General features: G+C 43.1%; 2 protein-coding genes across 7 annotated transcripts in view; one reads left to right on the forward strand and one right to left on the reverse strand.

The window, feature by feature from the left end:
* Nucleotides 1–4827, forward strand: part of SMG7 (SMG7 nonsense mediated mRNA decay factor) — a 77644-nt gene extending 72817 nt beyond the window's left edge. For 5 of the 6 annotated variants that reach the window (XM_036912572.2, XM_036912573.2, XM_036912575.2 and 2 more), the window contains 5 exons: nt 1862–1942; nt 2422–2581; nt 3261–3431; nt 3548–3693; nt 4312–4827. In XM_036912572.2, coding sequence (XP_036768467.2) covers nt 1862–1942; nt 2422–2581; nt 3261–3431; nt 3548–3693; nt 4312–4425 — 672 coding nt within the window. In that variant the 3' untranslated portion in view covers nt 4426–4827. The other variant, XM_036912577.2, reaches the window with a different exon arrangement.
* A 2003-nt stretch (nt 4828–6830) lies between these two features.
* Nucleotides 6831–14929, reverse strand: part of NCF2 (neutrophil cytosolic factor 2) — a 29273-nt gene continuing 21174 nt past the window's right edge. The window contains exons 12-15 of the mRNA XM_036912580.2: nt 14640–14791; nt 14414–14525; nt 10565–10742; nt 6831–8281 (exon numbers count right to left, since the gene is read on the reverse strand). Coding sequence (XP_036768475.1) covers nt 8169–8281; nt 10565–10742; nt 14414–14525; nt 14640–14791 — 555 coding nt within the window. The 3' untranslated portion in view covers nt 6831–8168. The remainder of the gene's footprint in view (nt 8282–10564; nt 10743–14413; nt 14526–14639; nt 14792–14929) is intronic.

Genomic DNA, 14929 nt, shown 5'->3' on the forward strand with positions numbered 1-14929 from the left:
TTATAGAACGGTAAAACTTTTTTCTTGATTGCCCAAACTGCCTTCAAATGGTAGAACATTCTTGACTCCATAGTTCCCCCCAGATCTCAGAGTTGTAGCTTTGTTGTATGTGTCGTCTAGAAAACATCCTGTGGGGCTGGTCACACACAGGATGTGGTCATGGCAAATTGACTGACTTTTTAGGTGGCATTTCCTTCTGGACCCAGGACTTTCAGGTGTCATTTAATCTTACTTAAGAGCAGTAAGATTTTTCCTTATATACTCAGAATATGAAATGAGTTATGTCCTAGAATTTTTACTGATGTTATTGAACAGTATATGGCTCTTTTCTGTTTGTTTAACTAAGTGCCCTCATCTAAATTCAGAACTGGATTCAGAAACAGAATGAGTGAAAAAGAAGAGGGTTCCATTTATAAAAAAATATTGTTGGAGTGCTATGAATGAGTGAATATAGAAATAAACAACTAGGATGACATAAAATAAAATCCAAGAATTAGTATCTTTTAAAAAGAATCTTCTAAAACCCAGTCTGCATTTCCAAGTATGTCACTCTGTATTCTTGTCAAAGCTTGTATTTTACTAAGGTGGGGGGGTGTATAAAAAATATAGGAAGAGAATGTATGCTATCAGGTTTTTCCCTCCCCTCATTCCATACTAATAAAACATAAAACAACCCTGAGTTTTATTTTCTTGCTGTTCCTTATAAACACAGAGTAGGAAAACAACAAGATTAAAATGCATTGATTTTAGTATAGGAGAAATAAAAGCTTATTTCTGTCAGGACAGAAGCTGCTGCCCCTGGCAGTTGAAGTTCTCTTAAGAATTTGCCTGGGTAAGTGGACATAGAGACCTCCCACATTTTCCCCCCCGAAGTTAGCAGAAATAAAAGATGTCCTAGAAACTTAAACAGTAGCAGTACAGTGACAGCATCTAGGGGCTGTGGAAGCCCAGCTGCCAAACTGTCGCCTCTCTGTTTGCCTTTCTTGCTGCTTTTCTGCTGGTGTGGCTTTGAGGGACTGAGCATGCCTCTCTGTCCACTTGTTTCCTGATCCCTTAGCTCCTGTTGGGTTTGCCCCTTCGTTGGAAATGAAACTGATGGTGGAACAATTGGAGGCAAGGGCGGGCAGACTTTTTTACTGTGTGGGGATTTTTGTTCATGTTTTAAAAAAAACCTTGAATGTAATGCTTCCTATATTTAACGGCGTTAATGATATAAATGTGTGTGAGAGTGCCTTGCAAGTAGCAGATGTTTAATAAATGCTTTGTTGACCAACTATTCAATGACAGTGATCATCAGAGATGTAGCTTTTTTTTCCCTACTAACTTTCTTAGGGGCCAGTATGACTTCAGCAACTATGTTAATATATACCACAGATACAGCTGCATAGGAACCATGTTAACCAGACCAGTTGTCAAGTACATTTGAAAGGCTTTTTTTTTAAATCACTAATGTCAGTGTTTTAGAAATATGGGGAGAAAACAGTACCAGGTCAGTTCAACATCTTGTTTTGAGAGTATTCTAACAGCAACTGTTGGCCAGGGGGTTTCCGAGGTTTGTGCCTAGTAATCGTTCAGAACTGCCATTTTCCAGGACCTGGTCCCTGCCAGGAGGATCCCTGCCATATTAGAGGTACTGATGAGGGAGGGTTCTGTAGGACTTGCCTGTAGCAGTGGGTGCTTAGCTGCTGTCATGGCACTAGCAGATTTGAATTCATATCTTCTAAGCCTTACATTATACACAGTGGGTAAGTACAGGTTTGCTTAAGTTACAGTCTCTTACTTTGGTTGTGTAGTATCTTAAGATTAATATTAAGAAAGTGGAAGACCTAACTTAACTACCTTTTTTTTCGGGACTGTGAAGAAATCCTTGTTGGAGAAGCCCTCAGAGCTCATGTCACATTCATCTTCTTTCCTGTCCCTCACCGGCTTCTCTCTTAATCAGGTGGGTAAACAGTGAAGAGTCCTGCTTTGTGCTTTTATTGTAGGCTAGTATTTTCTTTCCCCTGCTGTTTCAGTGTCTGTTTTTCTTACTCCGTTTCTTCTCCATATATTGGCTGGTATCTTCCAGGTAATTGATTTTACCGTCTGCTCTGATTGAGGTGCGCCAGGGACTTGTATAAGGTTGAACCCTTTAACTTCTCATTAATATTGAAATCCTAAGGGCTCTGTTGCTCAACCAAATAAATTATTCATATTTTTAAACCTGGGTGGTATACATAGAGCAAAATAAAGAGTTAAAGAAAATAAAGGGAAAATAATTTAACAGGAAAACTGAAAGAAACAAATAAAAGCCTTCAAAAGGCTTTTTGTCTTGCTAGGAAAAGCTTAAGGCCTATTAAACATCCGTGAATGTGAACACTGCATTTTCTTAAATCTCTTACCTTACAGTGAGATTATAACTCAGTTGTCATTGTCTTTCAGGAAAGATACCCAAATAACAGTGTGTTCAATGAGGTATATGGGAAAAACCTAACAACCAGTTCCACAGCAGAACTGAATCCCCCCTTGGCCCCCCAGGAGACGTCACTGTACTCCCTTTTTGAAGGGACTCCGTGGTCTCCATCACTTCCTGCCAGTTCAGGTATTGATAAGTCTTTAAATTGTGAATCTTGCATTTTCTATACACTCAAATTGATGACTTCAGAGTTAGTATGCTTTTGTAATTATGAATATGATTGTTTTTTGTTTTGTTTTAGGTAACTTCTGAAAAAAAATAGAAAAAAGTCTGATGAGCTGGTTCACATAGTAAATGCCACTAAAAAAGCTTTTTTACATCCTCAGTAACCAGCAGACTTGTAAGAGAGAAAACTGGTTCTCAAGGTTTCCCAGCTGTTCTTTAGTTTGTAGATACTTTTTTAAATAGAGATTTTTTTTATCCCTGATTTAATGGTAACTCTTAAAGTTAGGCAATTCTATTTCTGATAGAGAAGACCATTTAGATACTTAATTTGAATCAAGCATGCAAAAATAGTGGATGCACTTGACAAAATTGCCTGTTTATTTTTTCTTTTTTGTCTTCTTTTGTTGGTTTTGTTTTGTTTTGTTTAAAGGCAAGGAGTGTGCCTTAGATATATGTGCAATAAGCAGACTAGTGCATCTGGCCATCCGTTTGGGGGTCCTTATTTTGTCTTTCCCCCAAAGGCAAACAAGTGTGGTTATTTTTAGTAGATTTAAGCAGTCAGATCTACTGGAGATGTTATTAGTTCTTGGTATGTTTGTGAAACATCTATTTGAAGTCCAATGTTGTTACTATTTAATAGATCATTCAACACCAGCCAGCCAGTCTCCTCATTCCTCTAACCCAAGCAGCCTGCCAAGCTCCCCTCCAACACACAACCATAATTCTGTTCCATTCTCCAATTTTGGACCCATTGGGACTCCAGATAGCAGGGATAGGAGAACTGCAGATCGATGGAAAACTGATAAGCCAGGTGAGAGGCAGACTTCATTGCCGAGCAAAAGTGAATGACTTACCACATCCTTCCTTGGTTTTTGCCTTTGGCAATGATAGAACATCTTTTTGAATTCTTGTCTCTTCATCCCTTAGCCATGGGTGGGTTTGGCATTGATTATCTCTCGGCAACATCAGCCTCTGAGAGCAGTTGGCATCAGGCCAGCACTCCAAGTGGCACCTGGACAGGCCACGGCCCCTCCATGGAGGATTCCTCTGCTGTTCTCATGGAGAGCCTAAAGGTAAGTGGACTTTAGGAACAAAAACCACAAGAGATGTCTCTTTTATTCATAAGAACAGTGAGGCCCTTAGAATTGATTGAGTGGTAGCACATATCTAGCAGTCCTAGAAACATGGTCTGGGATTCTTGAATGGGACTTTTTTTTTTTTTTAATTTGTAAATTCACCAGTGACAAAGCAGTTCACAGGGACAGAAAGACAAAGGTTTTAAATTGCATTCTAAGGTTAAGAAAATCCTGATTCATCTTTGGATGTTTAAACCTTTATTGAACAAGTAAAAGAAGAGTATCTAATTTTAGAAAAGTTTGTTTGCTTAAAACCCTATAGCAAATACCCTGTGGTCCCACATGGAGCTGAGTTTCAGTAAAAAGACTTTATATAAAACATACTTTACCTTTTCCCGTTCAAAATAATCTAAATGGGAGCTCAGTGGTCTTGAAGACAGTCTTTTTGACAATGGTCTTGAAGACAATGACTTTTTCTAATAACTGGTTTTTTTTTTAAGGGGGTGGGGCTATTAGGGCATATATGTCTTTATATTAGACTGGGATTGAAAAACGTATCCCTTTCCGACAGTCAGGCATTTGATCTGAGCTGACAAGCTCTGGGCTGTTTTTCAGTCTATCTGGTCCAGTTCCATGATGCATCCTGGACCTTCCGCTCTGGAGCAGCTGTTAATGCAGCAGAAGCAGAAACAGCAGCGGGGACAAGGCACCATGAATCCTCCACACTGAGGCCAAAGTGGCAACCCTGGGAATGAAGGCTCCATAAACCATGGCATGTTGGGTTTGCAGGACTGGCCCACACAGTCCCCTGCAGGTGGCAGCCCTCTTTTCTGTTTCTTGCTGTCAAGAGGGTGTAAGTGTTCCACCAGCCCACTGAGTGTGCACGAAACGTCCGCAGTGCAACAAAAAGAGAAAACCATCAGAAACTCTCCACCCCCGCAGGGTCTCCTGGAGGGAGAGGGAAACTGCTGTTTGTCTCACTCAGATATCACCACCTCTCACCTTCTCCATTGTGCATGTTCCCAGCCACATGGGAGGTGAAAGCTGAGAAGGGGAGGCAGATGGGAGAAGCCAATGGGAACTTCTCAGTGCTTTTTTCCTCTTTGGGGAATAAAATGGGGAACCCATTAATGATTGCTTTGCTGACTGAGAATGTAGTTGAAATTTTCCTAAACATCTTTTATTGTTGTTTCGACTCTCAGTAGTAAAATATCACACTGAATTCTTCCATACACAGGTGTGCTGCTTCTAGTCAGTGTGTAGAAAGGAAAGCCCTGTTCCCTGTTCCTGTGAGGTTAGTGGCAATAGGATGGAGAAGCCGACCACTTAAGCCCATGGCGAGTGTTCCATACGGGAGAGTGCAAGTCCTCAACTTGGCACTCAGAAGGTTCTGGTAGGCCCTCCTCTGGCCTGGAGACTCCAGCAGGAAATGCCCTTCACTCTGTAGGTGCTCGAGCCCCAACCGAGGATGCAGTGTGGGTGGTGGTGCTGGGCTGGACTAGTAGATGACTGCTGTAGGATTTTAAATTAACGTTTTGATTCCTGTACATTTTACAGTAGCATAGCAGGCAGTCTCACAGAAGGCAGGCTAGTCCGTTCACGGCCTGACACGTTCTAATAGGTAGAGGCTTTCAGTGTGGTTCATTTTTGTTTGGTTGGTTTTTGTGCCCCCATCCTGCTTACCACCCACCTCCTCCTGTCCCTACCTCCATCCCTTTTCTGTCCTTTGCTGTATGCTAGTAATTGTTTTTATTCCTCTTGTGTACGACATCTCCCCAAGAAGCAACAGAATGGGGTCTGGCAGTGGGGCCCAAAGACTGTCTGAGGCGGAAGGAAGCAGCAGCGCCTGCAGAGCCCATGGAGGGGCCAGGCCTCCGCCCAGCCGCTGTCCCTCAGCCTCCTCTTTCAGAGTGAAACTCAAGGCAACACGGACACACGTGCATCCTGCACAGAAGAAAACCAGTGAAGTCCATTCTGGAAAAAGGCGAAAGAAAGGAAAAGGAACTTTTATTTGATATTTATTAGAAGGAAAGAGGACTGAAACTGTCTTGTGTAGAAACAGAAGGACAGCATTTCTGTTAGTCATTTCCTGGAAAAGTAATATTTTAAGGCGAAATTATGGAAACAATCTAAATGTCCAATTGCTGTGCTAGTGGGAGGGTTTATTTTCTGGGAGGTCTCTCCTTGTGTGTGTGTGTGTCTGAGTGGGTGTGTGGACACACGCCCATCTGCTCTCCCCAGGGCGGGTGGTGTATGTGTGCTTGGAGTTAGTGTGGGACGGAATGAACTGGAAAACAGCTGCAGAGCAAAGCACATCCAAGAGCCCGGTTGTCACTAGAGTCTGGGCAACCCCAGCAAAGAAAAGGGGTGAGTTCAATGCTCACTGCTCTTTAGAGAGTGGTTGGAGCCGTACGCTTACATTATTGCTTTTTAATTTGACATGGCATTTGGGGTTTTGTTTTGTTTTGTTTTGTTTTGTTTTGAAAGGTCTAAAAGGGTGAAGTCCCCCTGACCCAATGGCAGTATACAACCCTCTATGCTCCTCTCCAGCCCTTTCCCTCGTCCGCGTTTCTCCCACTCCCTCCCTCCCAAGCCTCTTCCCTGCTGCCTTTACCCTCCACTTCCAGTGTTTGAGCTCTGCATTCAGGCAGCTGCAACATTCCAGTGTTTGAACTGTCACTGATTCTTGCACCCTAGACAAGCTAACCAGGTTCACCATCTCACCCCCAGTAGCACTCAGGTCCTATCTGCAGCCCCGTTTTTGCATGAGAATTTGGTGTTTGGAATGTTTTCTGACTCTCGGGGCGAGGTTCCTCGCCTTACCATCCTCAGTGTGGAATAAGGAAGAGGGAGAGGAGAATCCTCATCTGAAGCTGGTTTTGTGTAGTAAGCTTTATTTTGTGTTTGTTTTGTTTTGTTCTGTTTTGGTCTGTCTGTGCAAGACCTGCAGCTGCTGAAATCAGCTTTGCCTTTAATTAAACCATGTTCTCTCCAACCAGATCTGTGTGTATAGATTGTTCCTTTTCTCTTCTAAAAGAAAATCCAGCTTAAAGAACAAGTTTTTAAAGTATTCACAAGTTATCTAGGGGAAGGCAAAGATGGTCAGAAATCAGATACACTTCAGGATCATTTTTGCTTCTAGGAGGTATTCCAAACCAATGTGCATTATTATGGTAGAAAGAGATGAGTAGAAGGAAACTGTCAAAATTATTTTATTTGATAACTAAAGAATGGCTTATGCAAAGGAGTTAACAACCCACCATTGTCATCCCTGTTGTTACTGTTAACAAGGCAATTCAGAGGTAGTTTATCTTCTTGGCCTATAGCATTCACTGTCTGATGAGCAGTGACACTAAATAGTTTGCTTAGCTTTGGGGTTACACTTGAAGTATTTTCAGTGGTAACCCGCTGGGCCTTCAGCAGTATGCTAGAGGCCAGTGCCATAGCTGAGTGGTGGGTATTCACCTTGACCAACCGTCCTTCACTAGGTGTTGATTCCATCTACACTTCATTTCTTAACTCTGCTTTTCACAGGCACCTACATGCTTGAGAAATTATTAACTAAGTCATACTCTACAGTAAGGAAGGGAGGGTAATTAAGACCAGGTCCTAAGGTCTAGTATTTATGGAATCCTTCACCCAAGTTAACCCTGAAAAACCAGCCACTCAGTTAAATGATAAACAAAATACAACCATAGCATTCTATCATAAATATTAGTATGTACATTCTATGAAATGTTAACTAACAGTGTATTACTAACAAGCTGGCTTCCTAAACAAGGCTTCTTTTCATCACTTAAGTGTTTGTGGCATATATGCAGTATTGAATTCAACAAATGTTTCTTGGAGAAGACATAAAGGAATGTAGTTTTAGTATTTTAAATCTCTATGGACTTGAAAGCAGTGTTCCATGGGTATCTAACTCAGTTGAGAGTCTGTTTAAGCAGTAGACTTTAAACCAAAAAAGAAAAATTAATTTTGAGTGTGTATGCCCTCTGACTTACTTGTATGGTTACTTCAGGTTCTAGAAGTCTGCAACAGTAATGGTACAGGAATAGGGATATTTTTTACACTTAGGCCTTGGGCCTGTACTCCAGGTGTCTTGGTATTTAAGTTTTTTATTAAGGCATCACACATACAGAGAAGTGCACCATTAGTAAATACACAAGTAAGTGAATTTTCACAAAGTGAACACATCTGGACAGCTAGCACTCAGAGCAAGAAACATTATCAGCACCCTAGAAGACCCAACCCCTTCATATCCTTCCATACACTTCCAACCATCCCCCTTACCCAGTCCCACCCCCGGCATAATCATCATCCTAATTCTCACACTAACTCTAACACTGATAGGTTACCTTTTAACAGGAAGATTAGTTGACACTTCCAAACAATGTCTCCCTACAACAGAGGCATGCTACATCTTTCAAAGGTAGTACCTCCTTTCCTTCACCTTTGTAGTTTGAAACAGCCTAGACTCCTCTAGGATTGCTTTCCAAGGCTGTAGTTGCACGTTGTTCAACAAAAGCTTTGGGGAAAATGCCAATCTTCCCTTTGCACTCCCCTTCCAGCCAGTCTTCATTTACTGATAAAAGGAAAAGTATACGTTAATGTCTAAAACCAGTATAGAAAAATGATAACCTGGACATTCCGCACAGATCTTTTGTGAGTCCTCCACCCTGCAATTGTGCTAGCAAGGAAAAGTCAGTATTGGAAAGTGATTTGAAGTACGTGTGAGCATAGGACTTCGCCACCTTGTTACTGGTTTCTGTCTTAGACACAATACTGGAGAAGTAAAGTGGCAAAATGTATTAGGTTTCTTCAAAAAGTTGCCAGAGAAATAAAATGAGAGATATTGAATGGTGAATCATTAGATACATTTTTTTTTAAACAGTTTTATCTGAGCTCTTTTGGGAATCTTTTTGATTACAGGAAAGGGACATGCGGTTGGTTGAATATATTAACATTCACTAGTGATTGATTAAAGAATTGAGACTTGGAGCTAATGATGGAGTTAATCTATGTAAAAGACAGGGGTTTTCTTAGCTCCTGTTTTGAGCCTTTAGTAAAATGCAGACAGTGTTCTAGGATGTGTATATACACTCAGACTGCGTAATAACTCAGGTGAGCCCCATTTTACTAAGGAAAAGGAGACCCAGAGAGATTAACGGCTTGTTCCTGGTCATCCTGCCAGTAAATATCGACTTAGGTATGACCTACTCCAGAGCTCATCTACCAGACTGTGCAACCAGTTCTGAAGTTCACCTTTGCTTTTAAGACTACAGAGTACACGTCAGAGCCCTGGAGCTCTGATCCTGTCCCTAGAATCTCTGCTCTGATTGGTGTGGGGTGTGGCTAGTATCTGAATTTCTGAAGTTTCCTCAGGTAGTTTTAATTGCAAACCACTGTCTTGATCCTTCCTATTTCCAAAGTAAGTCATGGACCAGAAGTACTTGTTTGTCCTGGCTCCTGGGAGCATATTAAAAATGCAAACTCTCAGGCCTACCCCCCACCCTGAGTCAGAATCATTTTTAACAAGATTCCTTGGTGATTCACATTAAAGTTTGAGAAACTTTCTGAATGAAACTGTCTCATGACCACTTAATACAGCTGAACTCACCCCCCTGACCCACCCAATATTTATGCTCAAATTATGTTTTCTATTTAAGTATTAGGATAAAGTTTCAAAATATTACACTGGTGCTTCCTGAATTAACTGGCCTTAGACTTCTCTGTACGTATCACGGTAAGGAGGACACCACGTCTGTCCATATCTACCCAGAGGATTTTTCTGTGTGTTCTCTCATTTTTATCTCATCCTCACCCCCCAGAATAACTGGGTGGTTAGCTGGTTGATTGATACTGACACAGAAAAATGGTTCTGGGAGTTACTAAGCCCAATTCTTAACAAAGAGTTTCCATTCTCCCTAGTTGGAAGATGGGCACTGGCTTTGCAACCCTGCTTCTTTATTTCATCATTCCTATTTTGGGTTCTTTGTCACGTGTGTTCTCATTCTCTACTCCATTAACTTTAATACCATCTGCTCTCATTTCATAATCTATTGGATTCTCTGTTAAAACTGATAATAGTATTCTCTTTCCACCACTTTGCATTACTTATGCACATTTCAGCCATAGGAGCACAGTTCTTGATGGGACTCATTTGTTTCCAGATAGAGAAATACGACTGTGTCAAGCATGTATCTGTACAGTGCTGCTCAGTATGCTCACTAGGCCGGTGTCTCCTGAAAGCTTGTTAGAAATGTAAACTTATAGGCTCCACCCCAGACCTGAATCAGAATTTGGGGGAGATGGGCCAAGAATTTGATTTAGCAAATCCTCCAGAGGATGTTTGGGCATACTGAAGTTTGAGGAGGACTAAAAACTACTTACTAGTTCAATTTCTAATGGGTTTGATTCCTAACAATCAGGAAAGTCACCAGAGACCGCCATTCTGAATAGCTGCTTTTAAAGGAAAATTTATCCCCTTACTTTAAAAAGTAAATCAGTTCAAAGAACAATAGCTTGCAGAAGATAGTGTCATATAGCTTGGTGCAAAGGCAGCATGGTTCCAGCCACCCTCCAATTCATGGACTCTGGTGATGAGAATCCATGACTTCCAAAAAAGCCATCTTTGGTAACCAAAATACTATCTTAAGTCTGCCATTAGTAGTTTCCCCGCACCTTAGAGCAACCGATGGAAAGGCTGAGCACTCGGGGTTGCTCCCTCCAGCTGAAAGCTTGGGAGGAGATTGAAGCTACTGGCCCAAGTTTGGTTTGTAGGCTGTTTATGTTTTTTCTTCTCTCTTCCATTGAGTATATTTGCCAATGTGTAGATTAGTTTCTGTAATCCCGGAGGATCACTTACCCATTGATATTACCAGGATTACATCCCCCTCTAGAAACTCCAGGTCTTCTGGTTGGGTAGCCTCAAAACTGAAGAGTGCAACCACTTGGCTTCCTTCCTTAAGCTCCGGTTCTGTTGTCGGGTCATTAGCATCGAATTTTTCACTTCCCTTGGGTTCATCTGGAAAGCCTTGGTCACCCTGAAATAATAAAGGACCTGTTAGTTTTCCTGTATTCCTGGCCAGTGAGCATTGAACATTACTCAAGCCATCAGTGAAGTGTCAGGGGAGCACCTGGGATATAAATTGTGATCAGTGCCAGCATACACCTAACACGGACTTTATGAAGGCTGGGTGGTTGATACATGAAACCAAAAGGTCTGTAAGACCATATATACTCTTAAAATCTTACTGAAGACTTAGAGTAATCCTGAAAATGGCAGAATAGGTACTACTGGTACTTCTTATCAGACGGAGGAACAGGTTGAGTCATAGGTATGTGATAAAACCCGAAGTCAAACCTGGGGTTCAAACTCTGAATCGAACACCCTTCCCCCAGCACCATGCTAGGGGCCTTGTTTGAAATGCAAATTTTCATCTGCAGCCCAACCTATTCAATGATGAACTCTATGCAGATGAGGTCCAGCAATCTGTGTTTCAACAAACCCTCTTGGTGATTCTGTTACTTGCTGAAGTTTGAGAACCACTACACAATGTCATACTATCTAAAGCCATAAAAATGGCTTTATTATCTTACAGGTGTAACTACACATCGTAGTCCCCATTATGGTCACTTTGTTCCACAAATGTTAAAAAGAAGAAGAATACGGTTTCTGGAGAGGTGATTCATGGGATTTAGCAAATCAACATTAGAAACCCTGCTAGGCTAAATGTACTAAATGGTAAAAGGTTCCAGGGTTCTGATGCTGTTTGCTCTTTGGCAGATCCTCCTCATTAAAAGGCAGTACGGTAAGGTGGAGAGGGCTGCAAGGAGTCCAAAAGCCTGCATTGGTATCCCAGCTCCACTGCTTACCAGCTGTGCGTCCCTGAGCAAGCAGTGTAACCTCTCAGCACCTGTGTCCTCCCCTAAAACTGAGGCTAGAAGAACAAAATGAGATACAGAGTAATAGTTGACAGTTATTGAACACCTACTTTGTGACCGTACTAGTCTAAACATATGTAAATATTCAAACTTGTTAATGGTAAGTGTTCTTTTCTTGCATAGATACTTAATAAATGTTAGGTCATTTTCCTTCTAGTAAGTGAATGAGAACATCCTGACTTACTGCCTCCAAGAGTAAGAGACAGGGATAAAAAGACTTCAACAATGACCTCTAACACTGGATTGAGTTCCAAAAACACTGTGTTGGGAGTACGGGGAGGGTTAGCCCCAGATAGCTGCCAAATAGATCAAAGCTGTCTTCTGAGGATGAAGATTAGCAATAATTTAAAGCAGTAAAGACAATCTTTTACATGAAATAACTCACACTTGGAGCAGAACTCCTAGGCAGAATCCTTTCAAGACATAGTGAAGGGATTAGTTTAAACGTAGACAGTTGGAAAACCAGGAGTGACCCCTCAAACTCCCAAGCAGCCCTGCCACTAGTACTCTAACCCCACTGAACTGGGGACTCTCCTCTTAGCCGGAGGCAGCAGGGAGCCTCTGCTTCCTGAAGGCAACTTGGACTCAGATCCCACTGACCTGGGGCTTATTTACTAGAGGTCCTTCCTCTAGGCCCACCCGCTTTAATTCTTCCTCTCCTACTTTTATTTTTTTCCAGCAAGCATTTGTCTTTGATTTGAGTAAAAATCTACCAAAGAGACCCTTCCCCAGCTTAGCAAGAAGCCCCTGCTCAGCTGTGGGATGAGGGTTTAGAAGAAGGACTACCTCCTATTGGGGACCCAAGCCCTACATGGTCTGGAATAGTCTGTCCGCTGTGGTCATTTCCATGACCTTAAAATCCACTTGTAGGTGGGAAATAGTGGCTCTGAAAGATTCACGTATGAACTACTTAATATTATAGCCCCTGCAATGATGTAAGTGCAGATGGCACAGACTAAAAGTGCTAAAGCAGGAAACCACTGAGGAGAGCGAGACTGAGGCTGTCCTAGGGCATCCAGTCAACACCAGCATGGCCAGTGGAGACGGCGGCCTCACCACCTCTGCGTCAGGACCTCCCAGCCTCAGGAGCATGGGTGGGGAGCGGGTGTCTCAGAGGAAGCCCGCTGGCCAGCCCGGCTGCGCTCCCTGCCCTGCTCATGCTCATGCCTCGTCACTCCAAAGCAGGACCTACCTATTCCTCCCCTGCCCCCGGCATCCTCCTAGCAGCAGTGTACGGGCCTTCCACCACCTGGCCCTGCTGCCTTTCCAGCCTTGTCCCCCACCTCCTCCCGTTGTGTCCAGGAGCATCAAGCCCCTTCACCCACTGTGCTGACTCCTACAGTCTAACTTGTTTTCTGCATCCATGCAATGCACCCTAACCTCCTCCTCCTCCTCGCTCCACTGTATTTACCATTTTCAAACTGAGTTTCAAGACAGTTTGAGCATCATTTTCTCTGATTTGTCCCACTGTTATCTAGCATTTGTGGGTGAGAGATGCTCCCAAGTGCTCATAGCACAGCATTTGTGCATCTCCATCAGTTTACTTAACACATGCTTTGTAATCATTTGTTTGCCCTTATCCTCCCCGCTAGAAGGGCCTGTGTCTTACTAGTTTTTATATCTCCAGTGCCTATCTAGAGAGCAGAAAGCGCTCAGCACCTGTTTGTTGAAGAATAAATGTTACTAGACAAACACTGGAAATGACCTAAATGTCCACCAACAGGTGGATGAGTAAGCAAATTGTGTCCATACAATGGAATGACATTTAGCAATCAAAAGAATCAGACTAGTACAACACAAGTGTGTGTGTGTTGTATACTGTATGATCCACTTAGATGAAATGACATCAAAGGCAAACCCAAAAGTATGTTGGTAGAAAGCAGATGGATGGTTTTCAGGGCCCATGATTCAGGGGAGGAACTAACACCATCAAAAAGAAAGGGCAGCTTGTCCCCTAAAGACTAAGGGACGAAGTTCAAGAGTGTTAACTTGTAGCTACTACCACTAGCTTCTGACTTTGCTTCTGACTCCCTTTATTGCTGGAAAGTCAGTTAACCCTTTTTTAGACCTCAGGGCCTATAGATAACCTACCCTTGAACAGTCAGGACAGCGAGATTTTCAAGAATAAAAGCAGGTGCTGAAGTCAAAATGCCTGCCTGGCTCCACTACTGACCAGCAGGGAAATCCTGGCCAAGCTGACTTCCCTTTGCCTTGTTACTTAAATTATAAAACAGGCTACCAATACCTGCTTCACATAGTAGTGAGGATTATAACAGTTAATACACAGCGTCCACTGAGCACAGTTATCTGGCACATGGGAAGTTCTCGATAGCTATTAGGGGAAGGTGTTATCCAAATTATCTCTTGGGAAATTAACGCTCATTTTCTTTCATGCCAAGTGTGCCTCCCCATGGAAACTTAAGGAAGAGTTTCCCACTGCTTCCTTAGCAGTGACTAAGGCAGAGTGACTTTGAGCTCAGCCTCAAGCCGTGACTTCAGCCCGACCTTGCTTGATCCTGATGGGCCTAAAGGTTGAAACAATAAGGTGTGGAGCAGATGGAAGGGACTCCGAGGCTTTCTGTGTTCAGGGCCTGCTCTTCTCCTGTGGGAGACCCTCTCCTGGCTGCAATCTGGGCTAGGCTGCAGAGCTGCGGCTTACTACCATCCATATCCCCAACTCCAAGCTCAGTGCCAGGCTCAGAAAGTGCTGGATAAAAGACGAATTGTTGTTGAGACAGCAGCCCTCTGCCCCTGGGCTCACTGCACTCACCACTGTGTTCTCACACCACAGAGTCAGGCAGTAGTTTTTCACTTGGCTCCACGCATCCTTCATGCTCTCTTCTGAAAGCAGTACCAGCTCATTGTTGTTCCGAGGCCGATAGCTGGGTGGGGATAATGAGTTAAGAACCAAGTCAGAGACATCAGTGTAGAGCTGTCCTCCAGGCCAGCGCCAGGTTCTGTGCTGCACTCCTAATTGCCACCTATGTGGGCCTCACCTCAGCTTGGTGTGTTCTGGCAGGAGCTCCAGTTTCTTAGCCACCATGTCCCGGACCTGGCCGTAGGGGAGTCCAGTCTGAGCTTCGATGACCACCGTGTACTTGTAGTGCACCTTGAGTGTGTAGGGCATGGGGACAGTGAGCTTCATGTCCTGAGGAGAGAGGAAGCAGTGGGAACTCATGAGCGCCTGAGCTTTCCGCTGTGCAACACCCTGGCTCACAGCACGTGGGCTATGCAGCAGGGAGAGGCCAGTAGGTAATTGGTGTCACAGTAATGTGACAGGCTTTCA

This window comes from Manis pentadactyla, chromosome 9, assembly GCF_030020395.1.
Source record: "Manis pentadactyla isolate mManPen7 chromosome 9, mManPen7.hap1, whole genome shotgun sequence".
NCBI classification, from domain to species: domain Eukaryota; kingdom Metazoa; phylum Chordata; class Mammalia; order Pholidota; family Manidae; genus Manis; species Manis pentadactyla.